General features: G+C 45.2%; 1 protein-coding gene across 1 annotated transcript in view; it reads right to left on the bottom strand.

Moving 5' to 3' along the window:
• The window catches only part of cpe (carboxypeptidase E), a 114,713-nt gene extending 98,163 nt beyond the window's left edge, over window positions 1–16,550 (bottom strand). Inside the window, exon 1 of the mRNA XM_078542306.1 lies at window positions 16,146–16,550. Within this exon, the coding sequence (XP_078398432.1) occupies window positions 16,146–16,431 (286 nt within the window). The 5' untranslated portion in view covers window positions 16,432–16,550. The remainder of the gene's footprint in view (window positions 1–16,145) is intronic.
• Between the last annotated feature and the right edge of the window lie 4,417 nt (window positions 16,551–20,967).

Genomic DNA, 20,967 nt, shown 5'->3' with positions numbered 1-20,967 from the left:
CAATAGGTGCTGTCTGGTGACAACCAGGAAAGGGTACACAAACCAGCAGTGTCATTGAACCCACTTTTCAGGAGAAAACAACTAAAGTCCATGTAAATTTAAAGTCTGTTTCCCAATCTCTCTTCAGCTAATATTATTTCTTACTTTAGCAAATTCCAAATGCACTGATATAGATATCTAAGAGTGAGATCTATGGTGTGATGGCCATTTTAATCAATCTGTTGCAATTCCAGCATTTTTATTTTATACCAGGTTTCCTGCATCCATTTTTCTTTCTTTTATGTCCATTAGATGATGTGAAACCGCACAAGTGAGGCTTTTTTGCTCATCTGAATCCTACTACTATATCGAAAAGGGTTAACCCTAATGATAGCTCCTTACACATATGCTCAGTATCTATGTCACAGTGATGTCACTCACTGAGAGAAGATGACGGAGAGGCATCTTAGAGATAAAAACAAAAAGCTAAAAGCTACTGCGGACTCGAAACGTCAGCTCTTTTCTTCTCCACAGATGCTGCCAGACCTGCTGAGTTTTTCCAGGTAATTCTGTTTTTGTTAGGCATCTTAGAGAGTAGCTCCAGCCATGTCTTGTCCTTACTTAACCTTTGTACATAGTTAGTATGTAAATAAATGTGTTTTCAACAAAAGATCATTGTCTCCAGAAAGATCTCTTCTAAAGTAAGAAGCTAACAAATCCCAAGATAGAACCACAATAACAGATGGGGGCAGCAGTGACTGCACCCACAGAGAAACTGGAAAATAGTGGGAAAAGTCTCAAGTGAAACCCTGCAACAGTGCAGCTCAGTGGGTGACGGACTTCAAGGCCAAACCAGTGACCACACTGGAGACAACAAAATAACAAGGGCGGCCCAGCGACTGGTGAGACAAGCAGTGTGAGAAAAGGCAACCTCAAATCAGGGTGAGAAATGGCTGCTACTTTGCCCCTACTAGAATCATTTCAAAATACAGAGGGCCACAGACAGGCTGAGCTATGGCAAAATTGGAGAAGATGTTTCACCCAGTACCGCAAAGCTTCAGGTCTTGCGAGTAAAGAGAACAAAGATCAAGTTAGCACTTTGTTATATGCTGTTGGGAGCATAGTAGACGATGTGCTGGTAAGACAGGGGATGAACAAAGAGACAACCTCATACGAGGAAGTCATCCGGGCCTTTGACTCATACTTCAGTCTTCGTAAAAATAGTCATTGAGAAGGCATAATTTAATCGGTACAGTCAAAGATAGGATGAAGGGATTGACACATTCATCAATGAATTATACCACCTAGCTAACAATTGGGTGTATGGAACACTAAAAGACAACCTAATGAGAGATAGAATAGCCGTTGACTTGTTACATGAGGATCTCTCTGACTTCTTTAAATCTCGGGAAGGTTTAAACTTAAGCAAAGCTGCACAACTGGCCGGACATGCTGAAGTGCAAAGGCAGAATAAGGCTTTTGTCAGAGACGGGAGGGAGATTTCCCAAGAACAGCTCGATGAAGTTGTTCAATTTGTGGGCTGGAAAACCGAAAGTGTAGCAAGGCAGCAACCAGAGAAACACCCTGAAAAGATGCCAACCGCCATTTCCAATGTCCCTGTTGTGGCAGGAAGAAGGCCCTATCCGAATTGCGCAGTGCCATGGCTGTGGCAAGTTAGGCCATTTTAAAGTGGTCTTCCATTCCAGGAAATCTGTGTTTACAAGTCAGAAGGAGAAATCTGTTAAAGAAACCTCCTTTCAAAACTTTCTAGGAGAAATAAATGGGCATCTGACCGAATTGAAGGTAGACATGGGAGCTGCTGTGTCTCAGTGTTACCCGACAAGAGTTTCATGTCTGAATAAAGTGACACTGCAACTGTCCTCTATTCAACTTCAAGGGCCACAGGAAGTTATTGCAGATTTTTCCCTTCTCTTTGGGGAAAGGATGGGAAAAGCAGAAACAGGATGCACCAAGAATGACGGTGACCACCCACAAAATTACATTCTAGACCTTAATTTGCTCTTTTAGGAAAGCGCGCAAGGGAACGAAGGCAGAAGACCAATTGGAAGAAGAGGGCCTGGAGCTTACTACGCCCTTTGACTCCACGACCAATGATGATGAAGTCTTTGTTGTCTCTTTGAGGAAAAATGCCTTTTTATTGAAGAAGGTAATAGAGAGATGAATTTGTCTGTTTATTACACTGAGCTCACCAATGACATGCAACAATTGTAAGCTGCCAGCAAAAAGCTATCCAGCGAGAATGAGATGCTTAACTCCAAATTGGAGCAAACTAATAGTGAAAGTTCAGAGGTTATTAATCCATACAAATGTAAACGAGACCTTGCAGTTGGATCTCATCAGCAAGCCATGGAAGCACTCAAGCTTTCTTTCAGTAAAGAAGTAGAAACTAAACTACAGAGCTTCGGAAGGGTACCTTAGAAAAACAGCACTACCAAGCCACAGAGAGGGATTTACACATTAGAAATGGTGCAACAAAAGAAAGTGAACATATTGCAGTACACGAGTGTATAAATGTTGTACTGCATCTAAGGGCTGAATTTTGCATTTGTCGGGCGGGCGGGCCTGACCCAATCAGCGGCGGGCACGGAGCCAATCGCCACCGGCGAAACGGGCCACACCGCCATTTTGCACAGGAGTGGCCAATTAAGGCCCGACCAGTGCGTTTCAGATTCCCGTGTTCAGCAGGAAATTCAAATCAGTGGCTGGTGTGTTCAGACCGCCGGTTCCAATGGGGAACCAGCAGTCTGTGTAAAGAACAGCCAGGCAGCCTCCTTTAGGCTGTTCACCATGGTCAGCGACCAGGCACCAGAAGAGGTGAGGGCAGAGGACGAGGAGGGGGGCAGGCTGCATGGTAGGCTAGCGGGGGCCACAGTGCCCCTCGGTTCTCTGATGCCTGCCTTGCTGCACTCTTGGAAGAGGTGTCAAACCATCGGGAGGTGTTGTTTCCGGAGGATGGGAGGAGGAGGGCCCCCCACGTGACCAGGCAGGCGTGGCAGGAGGTGGCAGAGGCTGTAAGCTCTCAAGATGCTGTGCGGCACACAGGAAAAAATCAATGATTTGTTGTGCTCTAGAAGGGTGAGTACCATGTCAGCCTTGGCCATTTTACCCAGCAGGTAGCCTTAGCCTTTGAGGCCCCCCGTCTTAGTGTCGTTACTGCATTGGCCATTTGGCGCACGCTAGGTGGGCAAACAGATAGTGACCATGCTTACATCAACCTTAGTGGTTGATGAGAAGATGGGTTCTCTCTGCAGCATATGTTGGTGTTTGTCGCATTTGAGTAGTCTGGGGGCAACTGCAGGGAAGGCAGCTAGACACATACTCAGAACTCCAACACATGTCTTCTTGATGGTGATGAGATGGTGGAAGGGAAGCCTCAAGGTGTCGTGGCCAAGAGCCATCTGCTGGCCTCGGCGCCACACCTAGTTGCGCCTCCTTGCCATGGGCGCTAAGACCTGTGTGTTATTCAAAGTGATGGACGCCGAATGTGTCCAAGATGGCCATTGGGGGAGGGGGTTGGGAGCAGCCATACTATCTTCTGGTGACTGATCACCAGTAGTGTGGACAGGAGCCGCTGGAGGCCTCAGATGGGCCACTGTGGTTGGGGTGCGGTGTGCGCATGCAGAGTACATGAGCGATCAGCCCCAATAAATGCTCTTCTCTGTTCTGCAGGCAAAAACTGAGAACAATAGCCAGGTGCATCAGCAGACTGGTGATGGGCACGCCCTGCTCCAGCACCTCACCACGTATGAGGAGCAGGCCATGGAGCTGGGGAGGAGGCAGGCGGCCAGGTCGGCAGGTGTCGGTGAGGCTGGGGTGCAGCAGCCCGGTATTTGAGGGCCACAGTCCCATCCACTCCGTCTCCCCACCATCCAAAGCACTGATGGCTGCTGCAATCGTTAATGCAGCAACACTGCTCATTCACAGACTGATACAGTCAGATGTGTGGGTCATACACAAAGGTCCCTCGGCCCTTTGAGGATGCGCGTCTCTAGCACCTTCCAAAGTCACCTTATCCCATTTGTGAACACTATCCCCATGGCCTAACATGCCATGGCATCACTGCCGCACATCCAGAGACTTATTGCCTCTTAGGAGGGTTTGTACCTCCACCACCCTTTCAGCCAGTGCGCCCCACTTTACTCTGTCAAAAAGCTCCTCAGCACCTCACCTGTCAACCTCATGGCACTCAACTTAAATAAATGCTACCACATTAGTCATTCCTCCGCCAAGGGGAAATGTTGCCTTCTGTCCACCCGGTCTATGCTCATAACAGTATGAAGGTCAATAATGTGACCTGTCAATCACCTGTCCTCCATGGCAACTGTCGCAAGTGTTTGCAATGTTTCCTCATAACTCCAACTCTCCAGGCCAGCATGCATCCAGGTCAGGAACCTTTGCACTCTCCCCACTCCAATGCCATCCCTCCCATGAAGCGCAGGTCACAACTGGATGCAGAAGTGTAGATGTGGCCTCAACAGCGTTTTCTGCATTTGCAACACGACCTCCCTTTTCCTACATTCTATTCCTCGGCTAATAAAGGCAAGTCTGGCTTTGACCTTGTTAAACGCCTTATGTTCCTGTTCTGCTACCTTAACGGGTCTGCCCAGCAAGGTCCCTGTAATCGTCGTGACTTCCCATGGTCCTACCATTTCTCATGTATTCCCGTACCTTGCTTGTCTTGCCCAAATGCTTAACCTCACACTTATCCACATAACATTCAATGTGGCATTCCTTATGCCATCTGACCAGCCTGTCTGTACGCGCGTGTAATGTTTGGGCCTCCTCTTGTCTATTTACCACCCCACCAATGTTCGTCTCCTTAGGTTCTTGAAGGTTGAGCACATTATGAGGCTGGGGGTGAAAGGGATGAATTGTGTTACTGACTGAACGTTAACTGATGCACTGTCCTTGTTGTTAATTTCAGCATCACCACCGCATGGCCACCCCCAACACGGCCGGAGCCCCCTCTCCACACCTGAGGGCCAACACTTGCAATTTGCGTCACACCCTTTCAGCGAGCCAGGCACCAGCACAGCGACAAACACTTCAGTGGGGATTATGACGTTGGGTAGTGTCCCAGGGCACAGTGGAGAGGGCACTTCACAATCGCTAGAGGAGATGGCACGGACAGAGAGTGCCGATGGCGTCAGCAGCCGGAGGACTGCAAGGGACCAGGCACATGCTGAGTTGGGCCATGATGATGTGCCTCTGGAGATGTCAGCCATGCAGCAGCTGCAGGACAAGCGGCAGGGTGCGCGGGAGCATCTGGCAGGGTTGCATGAGGTTGTGCTTCACTTGGTCTCTGTGGTGGAGGAATCCAGGCAGAGTGTCAGTGATGGCATGAACCTCAGGACAGAGCGTCAGGCTTCTTCCATTGAGAGACTGTCGACTCTCATGGAGAGGGGCTTCCAGCAGATTGAGAATCTTCTGATGGGGTTACACTCGGACCTGCAAGCCCTCACAGCACTAATGGGCCAAGGTGGTCATTGGCAATGTGGGAGATGTTCTGGCACCAAGTGTCGCCGCTCGGTGCCCATCCATCTGCGGTGAGCAGGGAGGTCGTCACTGTGAGCTCCTCTCAGGGCACTCCGGATGAGGGCAGCAGCTCCTCCGTCCCTCTGCCAGTGACCGTTGCATCCGCTGAGGCTGCGACAACTGGGGAGGTGCCAGTTCTGGAACTGGCCACTCCCTCCCAGGTGGGGCCAGCACAGGCTCCATGTGCCAGAGGACGCCCGCCAAGGTCATCGAGGCCAACAGGACAGCAGAGTCAGCAGGCTGCCTCACAAGCCACTCCGAGCGATGGGGCGGCACCAAGACGTAGCACCCGCAAACATAAGCATAAGGCACGTTAGGCACTCTGCGGGTTTGTCACTGGTGATTTTATGTTGGCCCTAGATTAGGCCCTAGAGCGACGTTTGTGCTTTATTTTGGATTGAATAAAGTCCACTTTTCTGACCATGGCTGAGGGTGTTTCCTTTGTGCTGCATTTGTATGTTTCACAGACATCTCATGAGTGTTTGAGTGGACATTGATGTTTCTGTACTAAGCCCTTAGTTGCAGCTGATGAGGTGGAAGATGTAGCACGAAAGTGCCATGTGTGGAAGTGCCAGGCAATGCTGGTCCTGCAGATCCATGTGTGTGGAGCTAGCTGAAGGTTCATTGGATTAAAGTGTCCCAGATGTCCCTGCCTCCTTGGTGTAGTTGGGGGTCAGCGTGCTGCCCCTCATCATTGCCCTGTGCTCCCTCATCCTCTGAGCCACTGCTGGATTCATTATGTGCAGCCTCATCCAGGGCGTCAAGGTCTTCATCGTCAACTGCATCCCCCCTTTCCAGTGTAAGATTGTGCAGAGCGCAGCATGCTACCACTATCACAGAGACGCGATCTGGGGGGTACTGGAGTGCACCCCCTGAGCGGTCCAGGCATCGGAAGCACATCTTGAGAAGACCGATGGCTCTCTCCACCACAGCCCTTGTGGTGCCGTGGCTCCTATTGTACCACTGCTCAGCTTCTGTTCTTGGAAGGCGGAGAGGTGTCATGAGTCACCTTCTGAGGATATAACCCTTATCACCCACCAGCCAACTATCCAGCCGAGCCAGAGCACTGAAGAGCCCCGGCACCTGGGAGTGTCTGAGGATGTAGGCGTCGTGGGAGCTGCCTGGGTACCTTGCATAAACTTGTAGAATCTGCATCCTGTGATCACACACTATCTGCACGTTCATGGAGTGGAAGCCCTTCCTGTTGACGAAGGCACCGGGCTCACCTGCTGGTGCCTTGATGGCCACATGTGTACAGTCTATTGCACCCTGGACGCGGGGGAAGCCAGCAATGGCCGTGAAGCCTCTGGCTTGCTCTGTCTGACTTGCCTGGTCGCAGCAGAAGTGGATGAAGGTGAATGCCCGTCTGAACAGAGCGTCTGTAACCTGCTTGACACAAGTGTGGACAGCTGATTGGGAGACACCGCAAAGATCACCCACTGAGCCCTGGAAGGAGCCAGAGGCATAGAAGTGGAGGGCAACTGTGACCTTCAGAGCCACTGGCATGGGGTGTCCACCCACACAGTTAGGGGAGATCTCAGGGCCAATCATCTGACAGATATAGTTCACTGTCCCCCTTGACAGTCGGAGCCTCCTTTGGCACTGCATCTCAGTCATATTGAGGTAGCTGCTTTGCCGCCTGTATGCCCTGGCAGCAGGATAATGGCGTCTTCTGCGGCCCCTTCCACCTTAGACAACCTCTTGGCCCTGCGCCCCTTGTGCCTGCGCCTGGCCTTCCAAAGGTGGCTCCCCTGGAGGCTGATTGTCCACGCCTGGCCTCCTCTTTATTCTATCTCTCCCTTCCTCCTCAGAGGAGCTGCCTTCGGTGGAGATGTCAGAACCCATACCCAGGCTAAATGGAGGCCTCCGGAAAGCTGCAGGCCCGATAAAGATTACTGTCTGCAGACTGGTGAGTTGAAGCTTCAAAGTACAGAGAAAGCTATTGGAAATCCATCTGAACTGCTACCAATCACACAGGCAAGTTTAAAACACTTTCTGCAATAAATACTTCACGTAAACCCCTCTGAGCCCACATATCCCACCCGTGGATGAGGTTTGTTAAAAAATCAGTTACCCGCCTGCCCATTGGCTCCGCGCGCCGAGGTGAAGATAACACGGACTCCTCAAAATCGGCGTCGATTGCCGAGTTAAGGGCCTTAACAAGGCCTTTAATTAATGGTGGGTGCGCGTCACGCTTCATTGCGTGCCCGCCCACCTAAGTATCGCGATGCCGCGCGCTGACGTTGGGACGCTCGCCTGACGTCAGCGCGTGACATTTTAAGCGCTGACGTGCAGGATCATCCACCCGCACATCAGCCATAAAATTCTGCCCTAAGGAACTAGCCACAGCATCAGACAAAAGAGTTGGTTACAGAGCAACTATCTGAAGAAATACTGACATTAGCTGTCTTTCCAATACTACTGGGTCTGGTAGTAAGAACACCCGATGCTGATGTTCAAATTTCAAGCAAGTCTGCAGACCAGAGTACTACGCAGGAACTGCCTATAGATCCCAATCTTGAAGTTTATTTCATTGTTGTTGATGGTGCAATCCTACTTTCTGCAGCTAACTCTGAGATCTCACTGCCTGTAGCAGAGCAGCCTCACGCTGAAGCAAGCATGGAAGTGATACCACTGTCTACAGAAAAAGAAAATCCTATCCTAAGAGTAGCAGAGAAGTCTTCCTTTCCTCATCTCCAGCAGTGTTTTCAGGGATGTTCTTCGTTCATCTTTTTGTCTACCAGATTCATTCCTCGCTCAGGTACTGAATGCTTCTCTTGTCGTCACAGCAGCAGTGAATGTTACAGTTGAGAAGTTCTTCATTGGAGCCTAAAGTGCTTCATTTTGACTCCGCAAACCCGGTTCAGCAGAGCGTGCCACAGATGGTCTAATTTTCATTCCTGGAGGGCAGATGTTAATGGGAGTACAGCCCACCGGCCCCAGAAACAGTGCAAAGGCAGCCACAGGGCCCACGAGATGTGGAGGCAAATTGCGTGAAAGGCCGGCCTCTGTGCTCTGGGACTTAGTACCAACTGTTCAAGAAAAATCAAAACGTAACCCTCCAACCCTCACCCTTCACACACTTGCCATGCCCTATGCATGCCAACCCATGCCCCTCTACCCACCCCCATGGCCCTTTATAGCCCCTATGCCAATCTATATCCCTATACAACCACAACAACCTATTTCCCTCGATCACCCCCATGGCCCTTCATAGACCCATGACAACTTAGTGCCAATCATATTGCCAACTCATGCCAACCCATGCTCCCCATACATCACCCTTTGCCCTTACAACCTCCACACCAACTCACCGCGGGCAGATCTCAAGAAATTAATTTAATCTCAGCATGGGTTCTAAGCATTTATTGATGAATTCACTATTTCAAAAAAATCTCTGAATGATAAAAACCCATTCACTACATTTGGCTTACTTCACCCCTTCTGAAAAAAAGCATTTGTATTATTTATAACTGCTTGTAGCTGTCAATGAATCTGTGAACTGATATTATCACAGCGGAGTGCCTAATAAGTAGTGAAATCAGGCATGCAGCACAAATCCTAAAATGATAACTCTCCGGCTCATAATCAACAGGCAGGGTGAAATGACAAGCACTGTTTTTTTTTTAAAAAAACTAAAGACCAGGGGAGTTAAATGTCTTGATAGCTAGACAGTTCCCTTGGCAGCTCCAATGAGTTTATCCACCTTTTACGCACATTCAAGTCTAATTTTAACAATCCCAAAGAATACCTGACTTCTCCCAAAGGTGTCACTGAACTACTCCAAAGAACTCAGGCAGCTTTAGACCTTGCCCTAGAAGGTCTAAAGCCCACAAGTCATGTTTTGGGCATCGCAGATACGAAATTTTACATGTACAGCTGCCTCCATGAGCCACAGATGTGCAAACTAGCACCCACCTCTGATCCCCTGCCACCCTGGTGAAAATGGTGGATGCCATGTTCCGGGGCAGGACATCCGCAATTGCGTCTCTGGTGCCATTTTGGCTAAAACAGAGAGCCTCTCCCTCGTTATTGAAATAATGGCCTCAATTTTCAAGTTCCAGAAGGGAACATAAGGTAATTACCAAAATTGCCACAATATCCAGGCAATGTAAACATTGCTGGTGGATTAAGAGTAGCAAGCAACAGTGAATTCACAGAATTGGAAATAAGTAATGGCCAGGTCTGCAATTGTTACTGGTTAAGCAGTCAGGTATGAAGTTAATCTCTAAGTTATAACACTGAGCAAGTTAGTAACTTAGGGCAGAATTTAATGCCCTCTCCCATGGCCAATTTAGTGGCAAGGAGGACATTTGATCAGGTGGGAGGATGGTGGGTGGGGGCCCTGCTATCTTCCCGCCTCCACCCCGATTAAATCATTGGTGGGAAGACCATCCTGCCGTGCTGCCAATTGAGGCCGTTTAAATAGATCCAGGCCAGGCACTATCTTGCTTCATGACACTTGATGCTTCAGAAGTGAATAAGGAAGGCACTGCCTGCACATTTGTTGATGGATTTTGGTATCCTGGTATTGCATCAGCCCATTGACATCAGTGACATCATGATTGCACACCTTCAGCGACGCAATGGACATACCCGAGTGCACCACTCCCAGTTAAGTTCCACCACGTGGGAAACAGCCTATGCATGTCATAAAGCTATTATTGTATGTAATATTATTGGAAAACATTTTTTCTTTAAAATAGAGGCTTAATCTTGGGTGTGTTTTAATTTGATTAAAGCCAGCTAGTCTGGGTGCTTTGTTTTGATATGTAAGAGAGAGAGCATTTGCATTTTTTGAATAAAGCATTCAAAAACTGGGGTGAAAATTGACACCTTTCTAGCAGATACCAAGTAATATGTTTATATTATTAATAAAATTGGTACTAAGAAAGGGTTTTATTGTTATAAGAGGCTGGTGATATAATGAGAATTTACATTCAATAGGCTGGGCAAGGTATAACTTCAGCAGTGTTGTGTGTATAGGCCGGAGGCAATGCGAGATCAAAAGGCAGCTGTAAGCCTCCAACTGTCTCCACAGGAACCAAAGAGAAAAGAACCTCATTTTGAATTTGTAAGGTGAAAATGCTTTGCCTGGTGTCTGGTTAAGTCTATGGGTTGCTGTTGCCTTAACTGAGATTAGTTTGGGAACTTGTTAAAAGTTATGATAGTAGGAATTTGTAGCCATGTGTATATATATTTAACCTGTGTAAATTAATAAAATGTTTCATTTTGTTTAATGTAAAACCTCAAGAGCTGGTGGCCTGATTCCTGAATTTAGAGTCACATCTCAACCATAACGCCATAACATAACCATAACTTAAACCATAACTCAAACATAACTCAACCTTAACATAACCATAATTATAGGTTATGACAGTTGTTTAAAGTTTCCCTCTGGCTTTCTTATATAACTCCGCTTTACCAACTGCATCAGTCATAACTTGCAGCTCTCTGCTGGAAGTCATCAGATACTCTAAAAGCAGCACTACCCAAATTAATTTTGCACTGGGATTATCCGGTTCAGTTCTTGTTTGTGGGACCTTAATGTACTTTGATTGTTGTATACAAACTGACTGCTGCATTTGCCTACAGAACAGTAACTACATTTTAAAAGCACTTAAAATTAAACATAAAACATTCTGAGGAATTGATAAGGTGTTATATAAATGATTCAGCTACCTTTTAGTTAAAAAAATCTGTCAAGTAGCTACAGATATTAGTATGCACAGTAATAGGATTTCAGCCATGTCAGAAGCAACAATTCAGTGCTTAAGAGAATGCTAAGCAGCTAGACCGAGCAGACCAGCCTGCTCAATTGATGGGTAATATTAACATAGATGAACTATCCGGATATGACATTCTGTACACCGTTAGTAACTTAGCTTTTGATCATTGGATTGAGGAGAGAAAAATTGTATAAATTCTGGCCTATTGCGAATATCTTTATAGGTTCGGTAGCATTAGTTGCTCCTTCCCATAAGTGAAATACATGCTACGTATGTGTGGAATAGGCTCAAATTATTCAATATCTATTTATATGACAGCACAACCCAAAATTGCAACAATTTGTCATTTAAATCAGGAATTTGTTTCTTTTGCTTGTGCTTCCCTCCAAGTGCAAATCATTAAGCTACTGTACTTGACAGAATAACGGTTATTATCAGATTCAATTAATTCAATTGATTCAATTTGTATTAAGTCATGCTTCTGAATACAACCGATAATTTTGCTTGGCTCAAACAAAATAACCCCTCACTACCCTCCTCCATTCTCTTTCTCAATCTGGCCAATGCCTTTCCCTCATGCTTTTCATTTAAAGTCTACTTGATCGTTTGTGTCTCTGTTTTTTTTCCAAAATCTCCATTTGTTTTCAGCCAGAAAGGATTGAAGATTTCAAAGTACAGTGGGTGTGAGGTACTCACTATTTGCAATCTACAGGGAAACAACATCAAAACTTTGCCCGATAACATTTTAGCCATAAATAAAAACAGAAGGTGCTGTAAATACTCAGCAGGTTTGGCAGAATCTCCGGTGAGAAAAACAGAGTCAAAGTTTCTGGTCAGTGACCTGTCATCATTTTAGTCATTTTTTATCTCAGAACCTTTTTTTTTAAACATTTATAAATTAACTTGGATTTAAATATCTTACAAGTAAAAAGTAACTCTTTTTTTCCCCAAATCCATTCTGTGGATAAATGGTCAAAACCTTTCAAAGCGTGACAATGATCTACACCTTGGTTTCAAATGGCTGTCTGATTTTTCATACTAGATTAAATAACTTATCATCCATTAAAATATTTGCTACTTTTCCTATTTCCCGTTGTATTATCACAGGGCATTCAATGACATTTAGGATCATGAAATATTACTGAAAAAAAGGCATGTCAAGGCTTTTCATCTTGCACTCATCAGGACACTTGCAAGAATATAAGAAGATATAAGGGGAAAACAACAATTTATGCTGTATGTGAAGAGAGTGCTGATTGGTTGGCAAGTAGCGTTGCCATGCAGAATGCACCAGTGATGGTGACTGACAGTTAACTGCCAAACATTGTCTGAAATTTAAGCCAGGCAGCTTGACCCTGATTGATCTATCTTCAGGCTGCTGATTTACCTTCACTCATTTTACATTTCCTTTCAAGATGCCTTTCACTTCTGTTGCTCTTTGAGATCAATGACAAATTTGCACCACACGTGTGCACGGTTAAAAATGGTAGAAGATACATTTTACACACAGGCACACACACACAGACCTTGATAGTGCTTGTTTCAAATTTCTGGGGTTAATATTGAAAGCCTGAGGGAACCTGACTCAACAATCTGCTTGCCATATGTGTCCATCCTCAGTGAACTGGCAAGTGTTCAAAGGGGCCTTTCTCCTCTCTTCAAGAAAAAAGGTGATGTCAATTTTTTTTCCTATAGGCCTTTGAAAAGATGCACACCTCATACTGACTAACATTTCTAATAGGATGGTTAATCAGTGAACATTCTCATTTCTGGCTTGCCTGCCTCAGTTGTTTTCATGGAATAACATATGCAGTGGAGGAGAAAGCAAACAAACTGAATAGGGTTGGTATTACATTACTAACAAATTAATTACAGGTGTTCTTACACTACAGTAACAGAACAATTTTGCACAAGTACATGGCCCATGACACCTAAGCAATTTTGGTTAAAGTAGTAAATGTATAGTTCAGAAACATGCAGTTTCCCCACTGCATTTTCACATTCGCAAGACAAATCAGTATTCAAGCTGCTACAGTGCCTTGCCTCAAGAATAAAGTGCTCACTAGCAAATAACAACTTATTTTAATTATAGAACCTTTGAACGTAATAAAACAGTGCTTCACAGGAAGATTATAAAACAAATATAGCACCAAGCCACATAAGGTGATATTAGCTCAGATGACCAAACGCTTGTTCATAGAGGTCAGTTCTAAGAAGTGTCTTAAAGGAGGAAAGCAAGGTAGACAGGTGTAGGGCGGGATTCCAGAGCTTAGGGCCTAGGCAACTGTAGGCACAGCCATCAATGGTGAAGTGATTAAAATCAGGGAATCTCAAAAAGACAGAAGTAGATGAGTACACTTATGTTGTGACTAAGTCAACATTTATGCACAAGAAAGACAGCATCCAAAAGACATACTGTACTAACCTCAGTTTATTCATTCATAGCCTTTTACTGTTAAACAATAAACAGCTGTTTGTTCAGTGTTTTACATTCCTTCAGTGCTTCACTAGTTGTTTAACCCATGTTACAGTTTCCATCCGTCTACCCCTCTACACGTTGGCTATTCTCAGTGCCATTTAGGAATAATAATGGAAGCATGTGGGTGCCAGAATTGTGCAGAAAGCATTAGTTATTTGCTGCTAGTCTACGGACTTTTTTGGGAATGCACAAGGTATTGACCAGCAAGATGCAGTTGGCATTGGACTTCATACAATTAAACAGAATCGCTACATTAATGCAAACAAACCCAGAGAAACCTGAAATGTGGCTCACTTAGCTTTCAGCAGCACCACACAGTTGAAAACATCCCTCAATCTACGTCATTAACATGAATCAGATGTCTGCTCCCACTGCACAGTAAAGTGCACCAAACAGCAGGCAGAATAAAGGCTGCATGTGTTTCTATTCGGACAGTTATTAAAATGAATTACTTCTGAAAGATAATGTTCTTTTTTTTAGAAAGGTACCTTTGCTTTCCAGTCTGAAAGGAACCTTATGCACAACTGCTGATTTATATGCCACCAGCAATTACAATGTTGAAAGATGTTGCAACAATTACCTGGACTTAAGCTAATGTAATATTATTAAATATATTAATTTAAAAAGGATGCCAGGTATCTGAAAATAATTGCTAGTCAACATTCAACTTATACAGTTAGAAATTACACAAGGAAGTAACTTTTTCTTCTTATTAGTTCCCCCTCCCTGCAACATGAATTTATGCAAGATAAGATATTTTGATCTATCCCCAATATCTTGAATCTCCAGCATATTATTTTTGTATTAGTCCCTTCTCTCTCCCTTCAGAAATAGCTTCATGGCCTAACAGGGATGATAACTTTCAATCTTTGTGTGGCTGAGATATTTGGAGCATTTACAAATAATGGCATGGGTATTTTTCAAAAGAAGCCGAACCAGTCCTTGAAATTGAGCTTGAAATAATTATTCCCCTGTGCTACCTATTTGGCGAACATCTTTTTGAACAAGCTCCTCCTACCCAAACAACAATGCTTTCAGTGCAAACTGAACCCCGCCAGAGGGGGGAATACTGTGAAATGCCCTGTTACACAACACGGCGACATTCGAGGTATTTCCACCTTGTGAACGCTTCCATTCCCTCACAGTGAATGTAGTCTTTTTTTTCAAAAGGAAGCACATTTCGAAACTCGCTGACACATTCTTAAATTGAAATACATCTGCCTTTTGACTGTGAAAATAATCATCTTCAAACTGGAGCTACCAGCAGTCTCCAAGACAACCGGAGCCTGATCACACATTGTCACCTACAGTGGGAAATGTGCTGGCGCGAATTCAGTTGGATCCGGTTAATTATTATAAAAACAAAAAGCTAAAAGCTACTGCGGATGCTGGAAATCCAAAACAAAAACAGAATTACCTGGAAAAACTCAGCAGGTCTGCCGAAGGGCCATGAAGGCTCGAAACGTTAACTGATTTCTTCTCCGCCGATGCTGCCAGACCTGCTGAGTTTTTCCGGTTAATTATTCATCACTATCCATCCACACGTCTTTATAACTTGGAAGTAACCCAACCCACAGTAATGTCCCTCCCTCCCCATGACGTGCCTCAAACAACTAGACATTCTTGTTATAGATTCAAAAATACATCTTATGGCTACAGCGGTGCCGCGGTGCGAGCTCTGGGTTTTAATATAAACGCTGTTACATTAGGAAGGTTTAACACCAGCTATTTGAAAATGGGAAGGTGAGCGAGGCGAGCTTACATTTCATCTTTGGGGAAGGGGATCTAAACCTGCACAGGCCCATTAAATACAACCAGGACTAAATAATAAAGAGATAAAATGGCTGGAAAAGTCAGAGCGTCTGTACTGAAGTGATTTAAAGACAGGTCCTTCTTGCACAGACTGCCGGGCAGGTGACAAGACAGGTCCCGGTGGAGAGATTAAGATCGGGAAATAGTTCACCAGCACCTTAACTAAACCCCATCCCTTCGACTAAAGCCCTCTCGCAAAATCCCGTCTATTACCAACATAAAACACTCCAGGATGATTTGATTAAATAGCATAATCATAAGAAACGCTATTCTCAGACAAGCAGCAGCACGGATCCAGCAATGAGCAGAATCTAGAGAAAGCTGTCACCCCCTCCAGTTCAGTATATTGCAACCAGTCTGCAATATTTATGTAACGTTTACCCAATGATTAATACAAAGGAAAGCCTTTGAAATATAACGAAAACAATGAGAAATAAAATTTTCATTCGTTACTATATTCATTATTGCAGTCTTTAATAAAACCTTAATCATTTCATTTCCTTCATGCCCCTCTAAAGCCAGTTTCATTTAGAAACTGACTTTGGGGTTGTAAGAATGGATTATTCTGCGCTGTTCGCGGTCTAAATTACCCGGTTCGTGCTTTCCGGGATTGTCCGTCATCTCAATGGCCAGCAGCTCCCGTCCCTCGAAGCTCTTGCCCACCGTGTAGATGCGGCTGATGCTGGGGCACTGGAGCCAGACCCCCACCAGGGCTTCGCGCAGCTCCGCGTACCGGTGATACTCGAACGGGATGCCCTCGGGCACCCAGCCGGGAGCTGTGCGGGCTCCCGGGGTGTCAGCGGGCATCGCTGCCCTCGCCCAGGCTGCTGCTGCCCACCCTGCCGAGCAGATCAGGAAAAGGCGCCACAAGGTCATGTTCAACCGGGCTGGCTGCTCCCGCCCCTCAAAGTAGCTGAGCCGAGCGAGGGAATGGGGAGAAACTGAACCCAGCGCCCCGATAATAAGCAGCAGCGCGAATAATTGACAACCCGGCAAAGGGGAGGAGCCACTCATTGCTGACACACGCACCACACACACACACACACTTTAAAAGGGCATTGTCAAGGGTAAAGGAGATCATACTGACTGCACAGTGTGTTCTAACATCTCTTTGTTCCTTCTATTATATGATTGCACTATTTGTGATGGCCATTTTGAAATGTTTTGTAATGTTCTTTCAGATATTTTATGAATAAAGTATATTTTTCCCAAAAAAAATCAAGATGTTGGGGCCAAAGCATTTTCCTACACTTCTGTCGAATTGAAGAACATTGTTCTTATCATTCCACAATAATGATACAATCCTGACGCCCACCATTGCCTATCTGATCCGGTGAGGTACGGTTGGAGATTGTCAAGAATTTAACAAGAGATCAGAGCTGACTCCTCTTCAAGAATGCAAAAAAAAAAATGAGCACAGCCAACAGGAAATAACATCATGCAAATGACCTGATTCAATTCTGATGAGGGAACAAATCATTGGGGAGAACTTCAGTCAATGCAGGGTGGGGGCTTTTGGGGGCAAGAGAGCGGGGAATTTCAAAAGAAATCTCTGACACGTTCCCACTTCCAGGCGACCTTGCCAGAGGCAGGTTTGGAACGGTAGCGGCTACCCAGCCAGCAGCAGCAGATAGCTCATTATCAGCAACTGAATGTCCACTTAGGGTCAAATTGGTTACATTGCCAGGAAATTATCAGCGGCATTCCCCACCAACGCCACCAACCACCCCCCGCCCCCCCCCACCCACTGGTGCTGAAGCCTGGCAGATGCCAGGGCTGACATCCTGGTGCCAGGTCTCCAAGGGAGGTCTCTTTTAATCCATCTTGGAGTAAGCCACAAGCTATCAGGTATATAGGGCTATCCCTTTCATCTTGAGGTGTATTTGCAATCCCTCACTTACCGAGATAATGCCCACCTCATCTGGTAGGGTTGCCAGTCTCCCACATTCTCAGGCATTCCAATTGGCCTGCTCAACCTTCCCGCTGTCCCTAACTGCACAGGGTTCCTCCCAGATGCAGCCTGCTAATTGACCACCTCGAGGAAGATTGTGCAGGTGGGCGGACCTTCAGAAACCTTAAAAGTTCTGAAGAAGTGTCATTTTTTTACTCAAAATGTTAACTCTGTTTTTCTCCCCACAGATGCTGCCAGTCCTGTTGGGTATTTCCAGCACTTTCTGTTTTTATCTCAGAAACCACAGATTTTTTTTTATTCATTCATGGGATGTGGGCATCGCTGGCTAAGCCAGCATTTATTGTCCATCCTGAATTTCCCTTGTTCAGAGGGCATTTAAGAGTCAACCACATTGCTGTGGGTCTGGAGTCACATGTAGGCCAGACCAGGTAAGGACAGCAGATTTCCTTCCCTAAAGGACATGAGTAAACCAGGTGGGTTTTTACAACAATCAACACTAGACATTTAATTCCAGATTTTTATTGAACTCAAATTCCACCATTTACCATAGTAGGATTCAAACCTGGGTCCCCAGAGCATTACCCTGGGTCTCTGGAGTACTGATCCAGCAACAATACCACTATGCCATTGCCTCGGGACCTGGAAATGGTCCTGATCCACTTTTAAAAGCTAAAATGAGAAGGTGCTGCCCACTATTGTCTCATAAGAGTGAATTGTCCTAAATGTTCCTTTCCTTAGGACATGTTTGCAAATGCAACATTTTGTGGAGAAAATAATTAATACTGTCATGTTCAAGTACATTATGGACTTTCAGCCACTTTATATCTTTTGTAACTGAAGAAAAGGCTCCAAAAGATGGCTGCCTGAGGATCAACTGGTTTCTTTTGTGGATTGAAATCACTTCCCTGTTTCAAGAGGGAACTAAAGGAACCTTCCAAACTGATGTTGAATCAATGCCTTTTCCTGAAACCAATTCAAAAGGGTATTATCAATTAAATGGGTCATTCAAGCACAAAGACATTTGTCTCAAACAGTCAAGATGTCAAATGACAACACAGGATGTGTGATCGATGCACCACCCTTTGTTTGAAAAAAGGACTTTGAAGTTATGGAAGTCACACAGTGAGGGAGCCATTTAGGTTGTCTGCTTTAAATTCAACAAAAGCTGCTTGCAGAGAGAGAACTTCACTGAAAGCCATCGATCCAGCTGCAAGTCATCCAAGCGTCCAAGGTAATAAACAGCAACATTCTAAAAGTGGAAGGAGGACTCCGCTCAACCTGTTCCAAATTTGAGTTCACCTGAGAACCAACCTCCTGGAAATTTGACTAGAAGAAATCTCACAGCTTACTGAGAATACTTTGCTTCACCAGACTTTCACTTCAACTAGAAGCATTATCCCCATCTAGGAAACTACAGGCCTGCCACAAAAGGGACTGAGATAATAATAAATTGCAACCATATTGTTTTTACCTTCATCTGTATCTAATCTTTGTGTGTGTGAGAGCGTGTGAGGTGAGTGAATGAAACGTCTCATTTTAAATTCCAGGGCAAGTGTGTGATAATAAATAACCACCCTTATCTTTAAACTCACAAAAAGCTTGCTGCTGAAAATTATTTAATTGGGATTCTCACCCTGAGATAAGAAAACACACCTCTCTTACACAAGCAATACAATTAAGTGGCACCAATCAGTTGAATATCTTATTGAAAACTGAATGAAAGGTAAAAAGCTCACATGAGCTTTAGAGCTATAGATGGGAACATGAAGAGGCAGCATGTTGTACATTTTTATGTATATATGAAGTGTGATTGGAAAACTTTCATGAAGCAGAGAAAATAATAGTGAAACAAGAAGTGATAAAAAATATTGTTTGTTGTTGGTTTGAACCAATGTGGTTAACTGATTAACTATATATCCAAGTTTTCTCTGGTAAACATGCCCAGCCAAATTGCTAAATTTGATACAATCTTATCACTCAGGCTCAACTTGGTTTACCATTTCAAGGGATTTTGAATAGCGTCAGATATCTAAACAATTTCCTTTTCCTGTCTTATCTTTTCTTGACTGCGCTTGGCATCAAGGCCTCATTTGACTGAGTGCGGCATCATGGAGTCCTAGCAAAACTGGGGTCAATGGGAATCAGGGGGAAAGTTCTCCAGTGGCTGGAGTCATGCCTAGCACAAAGGAAGGTTGTGGTTGTTGGAGGTCAGTTATCTCAGTCCCAGGACATCGCTGCAGGAGTTCCTCTGGGTGGTGTCCTAGGCCCAACCATCTTCAGCTACCTCCCTCCATCATAATGTCAGAAGTGGGGAAGTTCACTGATGATTACACAATATTCAGCAATATTTGCGACTCCTCAGATACTGAAGTAGTCCATTCCTATATGCAGCAAAACCTGGACAACATTCAGGCTTAGGCTGATAAGTGGCAAGTAACATTCGCACTATACAAGTTCCAGGCAATGACCATCTCCAACAAGAGAGAATCCAACCATCTCCCCTTGATATTCAGTGGCATTACTATCACTGAATCCCCCACTATCAACATCCTGGGGGTTACCATTGGCCAGAAACTGAACTGGACTAGCCATGTAAATACTGTGGCTACAAGAGCAGATCAGGGGCTGGGAATCCTGCGGCGAGTAACTCACCTCCAGACTACCCAGAGCCTGTCCACTATCTACAAGGTACAAGTCAGGAGTGTGATGGAATACTCCCCACTTGCCTGGATGAGTGCAGCTCCAATCAACACTCACGAAGCTCAACATCATCCAGGACAAAGCTGCCGACTTGATTGGTATCCCATCCGCCACCCTAAACATTCACTCCCTCCATCACCAACACACAGTGGCAGCAGTGTGTACCATCTACAAGAGGCACTGCAACAATTCACCAAGGCTCCTTAGACAGCACATTCTAAACCCACGACCACTACCATCTAGAAGGGCAAGGGCAGCAGATGCATGGCAACACCTGCAAGTTCCCTCCAAGTGACACACCATTCCTACTTGGAACTTTCTTGCTGTTCATTCACTGTCGCCGGGTTAAAATCCTGGAACACCCTCCCTAACAGCACTGTGGGTGTACCTATACCACATGGACTGCAGCGGTTCAAGAAGGTGGCTCACCACCACCTTCTCAAGGGCAATTTGGGATGGGCAATAAAAACACTGGCCTAGCCAATGATGCCCACGTCGCGTGAAAAAATAAAAAAAAAGTGAAGCCCTGATTATTCTTGCTGATTTGTCACTGTCTTTTTTAAAGACTAGCTGAATTGCTCTTGCAGAGAGCCGGCATGGACACAACAGGCTGAATGGCCTCCTTCTGTGCTGTAACCATTCTATGATTCTATGACTGCATACCAGCAAACAGAGATGGTCCCTTGGAGCATACATTCAAAAGTAAGAAGTGTTCCCCGGGCTATGTTTATTCAGGGCAGTGATGTGCTCTATGCTAAATTTTATGCAATGTTAAATTTTTACCATCACTGCCACTTCTA

This window comes from Cetorhinus maximus, chromosome 1 (genome assembly GCF_964194155.1).
Source record: "Cetorhinus maximus chromosome 1, sCetMax3.hap1.1, whole genome shotgun sequence".
NCBI lineage: Eukaryota > Metazoa > Chordata > Chondrichthyes > Lamniformes > Cetorhinidae > Cetorhinus > Cetorhinus maximus.
Note: the sequence above shows the minus strand (reverse complement) of the source record. Positions and strands in the feature narration are given on the sequence as shown.